This window comes from Perna viridis, chromosome 11, assembly GCF_037379345.1.
Source record: "Perna viridis isolate PV_CMFRI_1.1 ecotype Kerala chromosome 11, ASM3737934v1, whole genome shotgun sequence".
In the NCBI taxonomy this organism is placed as follows: domain Eukaryota; kingdom Metazoa; phylum Mollusca; class Bivalvia; order Mytilida; family Mytilidae; genus Perna; species Perna viridis.
In genome coordinates this window covers 23,523,962-23,535,005 of record NC_142455.1, presented here as the reverse complement: position 1 = coordinate 23,535,005, position 11,044 = coordinate 23,523,962, and the positions used below count along the sequence as shown (strand labels likewise).

Here is an 11,044-nt window from a genome sequence, read left to right as displayed (position 1 = left end):
TTTTGGATCAGTCAAATCACATGGTTGATTCTATAAACCTCCCAATCCCATGATGTGATGTGCCCCTAGGACACAATGGAATGACATTATGATTAAACTATGTAGATCAATACCAATTAGGGGAAGTCTTGAATTTATGTTTTCGAGAAACTTGACAAAGAAATATATCCTCTCAGTCCTGTGTTTTTTGTTGTGATCTGTTGAATACAATTATAATTTTGATAGTAAATTTTAAAGCATGAGTTGACAGTCAGGAGAGGTTGGTTATTGATTTGTCCCTGTGGCGTTATTTCACATTGTTTTTGAATCAGTGACAAAGTTACCGTGGATTTTATTACCTCTGATATAAGGGCATTTCAAAGCTTACTTAAAAGTGTGTTTACATTTGTGAAAGACCTTTTGGTGATATTTGAAAGTATTTATTATTTGGTATTTACGTGATACGCTAGTGCATTTATTAGGGTTCATCATATCTGTTTTTTTTTTCTATTGTACGTTTACTTTCTTTTTCAATTTTTCGAAAATATTTAAGGATTAACTGTTATATTTGTTTGGCCTATGAACACAAATAGACACATTAAAAAATCTGGTAAGATTGGTAAGAATCACAACCATCAAAAGAAACTATACATTTCCGATGGACGCACGAAAGGCATATGGAACTAAAAAATATTTTGCAGATAATGCGTTATGTTTCGTTCTAAATAGTTGTTTATAAAATGTTTTCATTTTGAATTGGTGCCTTCTAAAATGTATGTTGTATCTTCGCATGATTTCCGTTTCTAATAGTTGAATGGATTATGTTTTATATATCATAGTACAAATATACAATGTCGAAAACTTTCTTCAACGATAAGTAGGAAAGGGTTTACAATGACAATCTTAGAAAATTTGTAGAGATACACTTTATCATTCACTATAAAAAGATAACAGTTTTTGGACGTATGACTAAACAATAGAATAGATTCACAAAAGACTACCCATTACATTTCTAAAATGTAGGGGAAAAGATTACCTTGGGATCTGCTATCAAATCAAAATAAACTATGGCATTTCAAACTGCAGGAAGGTTTATTATCTTATGTGTACAAAAACTGCCTTTATACATACTTAAAAATCAAAAATAGTGAAACACCTGTTCTATAATTAGAGAACTGGATTTATCTACCAGAGATTGTCAAGATAAACATTCTAAATCTCACTAATTATACATGTTACATGTACCTTAAAAACAAATAGTGTGTCTAATCTTTCTTTTTTTCCTTTCCTCTTTCGTCTACCCTGGACTTCACTTTTTTATTAGCAAGTCGGCGGGTGTTTCTATTTTTGTTTGGTATTTTGTTTGTTGTGTTGTTTGTTTATGGTTTATTTTGTTTGGTTTGGGTTTTTGTCTATCTTCTTACATCAGTATATGATGATGTATTGGTCTAACAAACGTAGATATTGATGTGACGGCCCGTTTTATATTCATGTGCACCATTATCAATACAATTACTGAACTTCATATTGACTATAGAATGCTTTCTATGCCTATTATTTGCTTTTGTGTGAATTACATTTTAATTAATTCGATGAACATGTTTTATTAGAAAATAAAATTGATATTTAAACATACACGTCAGAACTCAATAGATAAAAAAGACGATGAACAAGTGTGTAAAATAAACACAATTTTAGAAATTTGTTTTCTAGTCTATTTTTAGAAACAAATTTCTAACAAAATGGATTTATATGTGTCGTGTTAGGAATATTCGCGAAATCAATACCGAAAATACAATTATATATATCATTTAATACATAGAACGAAGCTTCCATGTAAAGGTAGGCATTTTGCATTTATTTAAAACAGTCGATTTGGTCGTAGGGTGTGTATCTTTGTAGAGATACACTTTATACCTTGAGATTTGCTATCAAATCAAAATAAACTATGGCATTTCAAACTGCAAGAAGGTTCGAAGTTATTTTATCTTATGGGTATACATGCTTAAAATCAAAAATAGTGAAAATATTTTGTTTGTTGTGTTGTTTGTTTATGGTTTATTTTGTTTGGTTTGGGTTTCTGTCTATCTTCTTACATTAGTATATGATGATGTATTGGTCTAACCGAAATGCATGCATACATTATTACATACGTTTTGTGTGTATCTTTGTAAACAAAACACAACGGGATTATGTAATGGCCTTTCATTCTCTTAAGATATCACCATTCCTGCTGCCCATGGTCAATTATGATTACAATTTTACAATTTTCTCCAAATTCCCGACAGTTTATCAACACTTTAATCAACAATATCATTCAATCCTCTCAATGAAAATTCGTATTTTAGAAAAAAAAATTACCATTCTACGAACAGTCCCGTTCTAAGTAAAAACTATCGTAGGGAAAGAGAGGAGTACTGGATACGCAGATTAGGTACTGCAATACCTTAGGGATGCAATGACAAAATCAAAAGTATAGGAAACCTTTCAAGCCAATATAACAATAACATAAATGTGATTAATTTATTTGATAAAAATCCAAGACGGGAAAGGAGTCATGGCCATCGCCACTATGGTCTCACTAACCACTTCTAACGTTTCCATTAATTTACATGTTAAAAAAGTAATTTTCAAAGTTTCACTGTGAATTCCCAGGACAAATGACATCTTTAAGTTGCATACCGGTGCGAAACTTGGAAAATAAGGCTTCCAAAATCATTATGCTAATGGTACGATGATTGTAGAAATTCTTTACAGATTTACTTGAATAAATAATACTGAAAATCAACATTTTTACCTTTTCTACTAACTGACCGCATGGAGGCAAATTACTCACACATGTAAACAATATTCATACACTTTTGTAGTTAATTACATATATAATTTTCAAGTACACATTCTCAGCTTTATTTTGACTACTTTTAAGCATAATACACACAAATAATGCACTTACAAGGCATATGTCCAGGTTCATTGTGTTTTTGGTACTACATAGGGGTGGCCATTTGACCCGGAAGTGGTTAATGAGTCCAATACGTCACCTAAGTTACATGATGTCTCCATAGATGGTCTCTTTCCTTTCATACAAACACCTCTTGGACTTCATCACATTAGAACCAAACTTTATTCTATACCTCTCACTCTACTACACTCCCTTCACAAAACAAGTCTTGACATTCCTGTTTCTGACCCCACCTCATAATTATTCAGACTTGTTGCCATCATTTTGGATATTGGTTTCCACAGACTCTTTAAACCAGTTTGTGTGAAAAGTCAAGATGAAAAAAAAACGATCATTTCTTCCACTACCGTTTGTCAACAAAGGTATAGATGCAATTAATTTGACTAACATCCTCCATCACCAAAACGTTACCAACAAAATTCCCACATATTTCAAGGACAAATCCATACCAATTATTTCATATTCCTATACTTCACCCATTGCATCCAAAATTTTCAATTATAAAAGGCTATTGCAAAACCTCGAGATTGCAGACTTCAAGGCTAAACCACCTGACTGTTCTTGCAAAACCTCTCCATTCAAATATGGTCCTTCTGGTCACGTCGTTACGGGAGATTTAACCATTACCGAAATCGAATCTCTGCGTAATATCCTTTCTAAAGGTCCCAAGTACCGTGAACCACGCTCCATAAATTGGAATTATAACTTTAAAGTTCTTATGGATGCCGTAGAGGACTATACAAGAAAATGGATAAAACGAGAACAAGAAGACATTGATTTTCTGTCAGAGTGGTTAAAGGCCGTGAAGTCTTTAATTTTGAAACGAATGAAAGTTTTAAGTAAGTCAATGAGTGCCAAGGTAACATCAGTTTTCAAAGACCCCGATGTAGCGAAAACATTGTCTACTATACATGACAAATATGTTGTCGCACCAACAGACAAAGCCCAAAACAACATTGTTTAGTCTGCAAAACGTTTTATATCCAATGTTTATTATCAGAGGTAGACGTAGACAATAATAACAGTGATAAGACCTAACCTGCTACCACTCTCTCCAAAGAAGAGATTGTGGATAACCATAAATCTGTGCTATCCTCTTTTGGTTTCTCTATCAAGGACGATGATTGTGATTTACTATCTATGTACTGGATTTCTAAACTCCACAAGAATCTATACAAAAACCGTTTCATAGCTGGATCTGCAAAATGTACAACCAAACCTCTTTCAAAACTTTTAACTTCTATACTCACCATTGTCAAAGAAGGTCTACCGTCCTACCACAACACTTGTTACTCCCGTGGTGGTATTAATTCAATGTGGATCCTGAAAAATTCGAAAGATCTTTTGAAGACAATCAGTTGAAGACTATTATCTGAATATAATAACATTAAAGCCTATGATTTTTCAACACTGTATACTTCTATTCCCCATACTCAGTTAAAATCCCGACTTAAAAACATTATGCATCGTTGTTTTTCCAAAAAAGATGGTATACCTAAATACAAATATATAGTTCTTGGTAGAGATTCCTCATACTTTGTAAGAAATATTTCCAAATCATCTTCAAAATATACAGAGGAAGATGTTTACAAAATGCTGGAATTTGTAATCGACAACATATTTGTCCAGTGTGGTGGACGTGTTTTTCAACAAACGGTCGGCATTCCAATAGTAACAAATTGTGCTCCTTTACTTGCTAACCTATTCCTTCACTCTTATGAGGCTGACTTTATAGCTGATCTGATCAGAAAGAAAGAATATTGTTTGGCTAGATTTTTCAATCTCAGTTTCCGCTATATAGATGACGTATTATCTTTAAACAATCCTAATTTCGGGGATTTCATACATCGCATCTACCCCAAAGAACTTGCGATAAAGGATACTACAGACACTGTGAAGTCAGCCTCATATCTTGACCTACACTTAAAAATCGATGGTAAAGGAAAACTATTAACCACACTTTACGACAAACGTGATGACTTTTCATTCAGAATTGTCAACTTTTCTTTCATCTGCGGTAACATTCCTTCGGCTCCTGCGTATGGACTGTTCATATCACAACTCATACGTTATGCCAGAGCTTGCCGAAACTACGCAGACTTTTTGTATCATGCTAGAACTCTAACAAATAGGCTTCTGGAACAGAGTTATGTTGCTACAAGATTGAAGTCATCACTACAGAAGTTTTATGTTCGTCATCATGAACTCGTGGATCGTTTTGGTGTATCCATCTGCACCATGAAAACTGATTTATTCAATGGATCATAGTTTTCCTTTCCTCGTTTGTCTACCCCCGGACTTGATTTTTTTATGAGCAACTCGGTGGGTGTTTCTAGAAAAGCAGAGGACGCTTACCCTACCGGTGCACCTGGTCCGAGTCCGAGTTGCTCATTTGCTTTTGTTACTTTGTATGTATGATTTTAGTTACTTTATGTTCTTTGTTCTGTATGTCTGTTTTCCATGTCTGGTCTTTGTCCCTGGTTTACATTCTTTTGATTACCGCTATGACCTTGGTTCCCTTGACTACTCTTTCAGTGCCCAGAGTGTAAAGAGATTTGTGTCTGAATGTGTTTTCTTATTTTTGTTATGTACACAGCCTTTTTCATTATATAAATGCATGTAACTGAACATTAGGTAGAATTATTCCCAATGTGGGGGAGCAGACCAAGTATTTGATTGGCTCTAGAATCAATATCCTCTGTCCAATTTTAATCAATTGGGCATTCCATAAAAACAGGACATACACAACTTAAAAGGTCTCTTTATCCGCAAGGGTACATCATACAATTTCATTTAGGCGTACTATCTGTTTGGACTGCCTAAAACAGATTTGTTTCAGCAAAGACAAGATTTTCAGAACTAACCTAACCGTATAGTACTAGCTAAACCTGTTCCAGAAGCCTAATAAAAGTCTTACACTATACCAAGTTTGCGTAGTTTCGGCCAGCTATGGCATAACTTATCAGAGATTTGACAACCCCATACGCATGTGCTGAAGTTGTGTACCATAGTTGAAAGGAAAATTAATGACACGAACGGAAATACATTGTGTTAGTTATATCACGAAGCCGTGAGTTTTCTATTTTATTGATCTGGAGTGTAGGCCTTCACATAAGGCTAACTTCATATTTCTTTTGGGAAGATGCTATGTATGAAAAAAACGAATCTAAAATTGATTTGAGACAAAACTCATTTATATAGCGATAACCAAGTCTGCATATCATATTTGTTTATTTATGTCTTCCTTTCTTTGACTTGTTTTTTTTTACTTAAAAATTCCTTTAATTAAAAGTAATTAAAATTATAAACATTGCAATATTTGTATGCATATTCCCTTTCTCAAGTAACAAATACAACCCAATTTGTCAACATGCTAGCCATTATCCTACTAGTCATCCATAAATTAATATTTGGACATGAATCGTTAGAAAATTAATATTCCGGAAATCTCATTTCGGATATTGCAGCATTGATGTGATATTTTATACGAATAATGGACTTATACAAAGAGGATACGCTAAATTTATATATCTGTTTACCCAATACTCGCAGAACGTTTCGGTTACATTTGTGTTGTATTTTTAATTAGCATTTTGTTTCCTGATGAGTACTGTTTGACGCAGGATATACATGTAGTTAAAATGGGCAAAACCTTACACTTGTAAGGAAATAAAATATGCAAAAGAAACTACACTCATGTAGAGTTCTGAATAAATTGAATACATCTACTCTACAGTTGACTTTCTATTCCTTGTATCTCTTTAATATTTTAACTTGATATTCGTTTTGAGCACCGAAAAACCACAATTTCATAAAGTATTGCAAAACGACAAAAAGTAGCCTTTAATTTTCCTCAATGAATAGGGTATGCAAGTCTCGTCACGTGACTCCTTGACTTCATGAGAATGGGTCCTCGTCTATATATGCTATGCATGGAGACTCTTATTGACATGACATTTGGTTCAATTTTAAAAGCAAATATCTTTTTTGTGAAAAAAATACTGATACAAACGTACAAATATATAGTTCTACATGATAAAAATGTTAAGGAAAGCATAAAATAGAAGATTTTGCATTGTGTTGCAGCGTTTCGATTTCCCGGAAGTAAACAATAATATGCAGATCGGTATCCGGATTTCAATACGTTCTACATCGGATATTTTTGAAGGAAAACAAACTAGACTTACAAAACCTATTATTAGGCATTACAATATGATTACAAATCATAATAACCACTTTCGTTTGGAAAACGTATCTATGTCCATTGTCTCTTCTCTTCGTTGAATGAACTTGATGTAATTATTTTCTCATGACTTTTTTTCACTAGTAAACAGTTTTCAGCAAATTCAGAATCCACTAGCATGTGTACAAAAGTGGAAAACAGTTACTATTTTTAACTGTCATGATTTCTGAACGTAATTCTGAAAAATTATTTTCAGAACATAGCGGTAACCTTATGTTTGATATTCTGCTTGCTCTATGGTAAAAACAACTTCCACTCACAGATCGTTACTAATAACTTTTTCATAAATTCACTTTTTCAGTTCGATAAAGATGCATCTCCGGCCGTCAGAGATATATTTCAGTCAGAGGGAAATAAATAACCGTTTCGACAAGAACAGCGTTCACAGAGGTGTAAATATTGGACGAACACTAGATGCTTTGGCGGAAGGTCGGTGTCGAGTGGAATCTATTCCTACACTATCTGTCATGAGGAGGGACAATAGATGGGTCACTGCTGATAATAGGAGGTTATGGGTATTCAGACACCTCGAAAAACTTGGAAAATGTGAAACTATCCCAGTGAAAGAAGTTTATTATATTGATAGCAGGAAGTTGAACTCGTTAAACGGTGGTCGAACGGTAAAGTTCTACGATGGTAGATATGCAGATGGAATATGGCATTCTGAAGTCCTTAGTATTGCACCTGATGCACCACTTGCTCCTTGTGCACAGACGAATAGAAATATTGCGGTGTCTCATTCTTCTTCGAGCAATTTCAGTGATTTTAACTTTTCCTCCCTGCCCCACAGCAGAACAAGAAGTAGTGTCCTTGAAAGTCACACGCCTAGGTCATCGGTGATATACGATCGAAGCCCAAATGTGATGTCAATAGAATTTATCACTCTTTCAAGTGAAAGTACAAATCTTTGCCCTTCTGACGTCCGATATACTAAAGAATCCATACAAATAAATGGTTCTATAAAAAAGCTCCCTTATACATTACTATCAGATAATGATCACAGTCAGTCAGTTGATGCCATTACAGTATACAAAGCATTCAAGAAATACTGGGTAACTGATGGGAACAAAAGATTATGGGCTTTCAATGTGGCCAAAAGATCAAAGCCAAATATTCGTATTCCAGTGGTAGTTAAGGAGAACAAAGACGAGTTCCTTGACTTTATGAGGAAAGATCGGCCTTGGTTATCTGTGATCGAAATTATGCAATCAGGAAGAGAAATAGATGTTTCTCTCTAACATTCACTGCGATTATCCTTTTTTTGCGTTGCCATCACGATTCACTTTTTCACGTTGATTTTGTTTATTGTTATCGTTTTTTTTTATTCTATTGGTAAGATATATTGTTTGCACTGAATCATCATACTTATTTTCTTATATATGAATTGCGATCATAACTGCAGAACAGAAAAAAGGATAGTTTGAAAACATATACATTTTATATGATGTCTATCCAAACTCTGCCGAAACAAACATTGAATAATTAAAATGTGATATGATTTAACTTGACTGGTAATGCTTTCTTGATATTTGCTATCTATAATTTTTAAGTTTAAATATGAAAAAGAAATTAATTAAAAGTACCCCGTATTGACAAAGTTTCATGTCTACAAGCATAGGTAAACAAAACTGGACTTTTTTGCGCATTTAAAAATCCCAGGAAGCCGTTCATGTGCCACTTTCAACTGGTTTTGAGATATATATTATATGTAATTAGTGTATAGATTTGGAAAAATAAAACGAAATTATGCATTTGTATAGTATATCTAAAAAAAACAGAATCTACTATCAAAAACAAGTTTTATTTCAGATCGCATACCGCATATAGATTACATTTTGATATCAACAATGGGACTGTTGCTGGCATGGTGAAATTTGAACTAAAAGGCGAAGTTGGAACCTTGATGAGAAAAAATCTAGGGTTATTTGATAACATTAAAAAAAACGTTAACAGTGCCCTCAAAAATTTATTGAATGTCGCCTTAAGATTTAAACCTACATATATATATAATTAATGATTGTGTTTCATGTCGGTCATTTACTGTATTGTTAGAACGGTTTATAAAGAATTGCGTTGTATTTCAGGTCTCCTGCCAGTAAGCTATTAACTGTAGGAGTTATAATAGGTTCTACAAAAAAAAATTGTGGCATATATATATAATGGTGTGGTTCTGTCATTATAGTCGTAAGTAGACGTAATATGGTCTTGCGATAACTTGAATAAAAGTAAGGGTAACAACAAAATTACCGAAAACTAATCCGATCCATTGTCAAGTACAAAATTAATCTGGCAAAATAGATAGTACACCATCGGAACAGCGGGTACCGCAATGATCCTGGCTTGGTACAGGCACTTCAAACAAAATGGTGGGTTAAGTCTAGGTTTTACCGCGTGCTAAACCTCCCTCTTCCATTGCCGCATGACTATACCAGTGGTGATTTAAAAGCATTTGCATGCTATTGTCATAATAAAAGCCGATGGATCTCGGTTGACCTTAACAAGACTCAACAGTACAAATGGTTTGTTTGTTTGTTTGTTTGTTTGTAGGGGTTTAACGTCCGAGCAGCAATATTTCAGCTATATTCAGACGATGAACATGAAATTGATGATAAAATGAACATGAAATGATGAAAAGAAAAAGGGATGGGACACAAGGACAATGGTGTCGACAAATTTTGATTGCCACTGGAAATAGGAAGAGGTGGGTAGGGTCGGGCAATTTAGCTTCCTGTGGCGGTGCCCTATGGTTCCTACTCCGGGAGAATACCACGGTAGGGTTCTTTAACGTGCGAGAAACGTGGCATCTTTCCCAACACGGTGCACCACTATGGTTTGCGGTCAGGTTTTCCGTATTATAGCCTGAGAACCCCAGCATGTAACACGCCAGGGGTACCCCATTCAACCATCTGGGACACACATCCCAGTTGCTCTGTGGGCAAAGCACCCTAGCCCCCAGCTAGGGTTCTGAGCACTATTTAGTCGCCTTTTACGACAAGCTTTTAACACCCGGACCTGCACGGGTCCACTACAAATGGAAATATATAATTTCTTTTGATGGTTTTGATTCTGACCAATCTTACCAGATTTTTTAATGTGTCCATTTGTCTTCATAGACCAAACAAATATAACAGTTAATCCTTAAATATTTTCAAAAAATTGAAAAAAAAAGTAAAAGTACAATAGAAAAAAAAAACAAATATAATGAAACCTAATAAATGCACTAGAGTATCACGTAAATACCAAATAATAAATACTTTCAAATATCATCAAAAGGTCTTCCACAAATGTAAACACACTTTTCAGTAAGCTTTGAAATGCCCTAATAACAGAGGTATTAAAATCCACCGTAACTATGTCACTGATTCAAAAACAAAGTAAAATAACGACACAGAGACAAATCAATAACCAACCTCTCCTGACTGTCAACTCATGCTTTAAAATTTACTATCAAATTTAGAATTGTATTCAAGAGATCACAAAAACAGACCTGAGAGGAGATATATTTTTGTCAAGTTTCTTGAGAAAACAAGTTCAAGACTTCGCCTTATTGGTATAGATCTACGTAGTTTAATCATAATGTCATGCCATTGTGTCCGAGGATCACATCACATCATGGGATCGGGAGATTTATAGAATCAACCATGTGATTTGACTGATCCAAAAACTATAGAATGAAACTACATTGTTTTGCTGGTCTCAAATGAGCAATACACCGGCTTTCAGTTTCTTTAGTGAAACATTGTAACTTTTAGGCATTAAATCCTTCATTCTGTTTCTGCGTGGGAACCAAACATAAGTATGTTACTGTTAGTATGTAAATTGTTATTGAATTGAAAATTTAGTTAGTTTCCGATTTAGCA

The 11,044-nt window shown here is 34.2% G+C and overlaps 1 protein-coding gene across 1 annotated transcript; it reads left to right on the top strand.

Moving 5' to 3' along the window:
- Positions 1–1,662: 1,662 nt before the first annotated feature.
- On the top strand, positions 1,663–8,935 carry LOC148603435 (uncharacterized). Its single transcript, XM_088553390.1, has 2 exons — positions 1,663–1,821; positions 7,486–8,935. The coding sequence occupies exon 2, from the start codon at positions 7,496–7,498 to the stop codon at positions 8,420–8,422; it is 927 nt and encodes a 308-aa protein (XP_088409516.1). The 5' UTR covers positions 1,663–1,821; positions 7,486–7,495; the 3' UTR covers positions 8,423–8,935.
- Positions 8,936–11,044: the final 2,109 nt, after the last annotated feature.

Excerpts from the sequence above, each read along its gene's own strand:
- LOC148603435 (XM_088553390.1), top strand. The coding sequence starts at position 7,496 with ATGCATCTCCGGCCGTCAGAGATATATTTCAGTCAGAGGGAAATAAAT.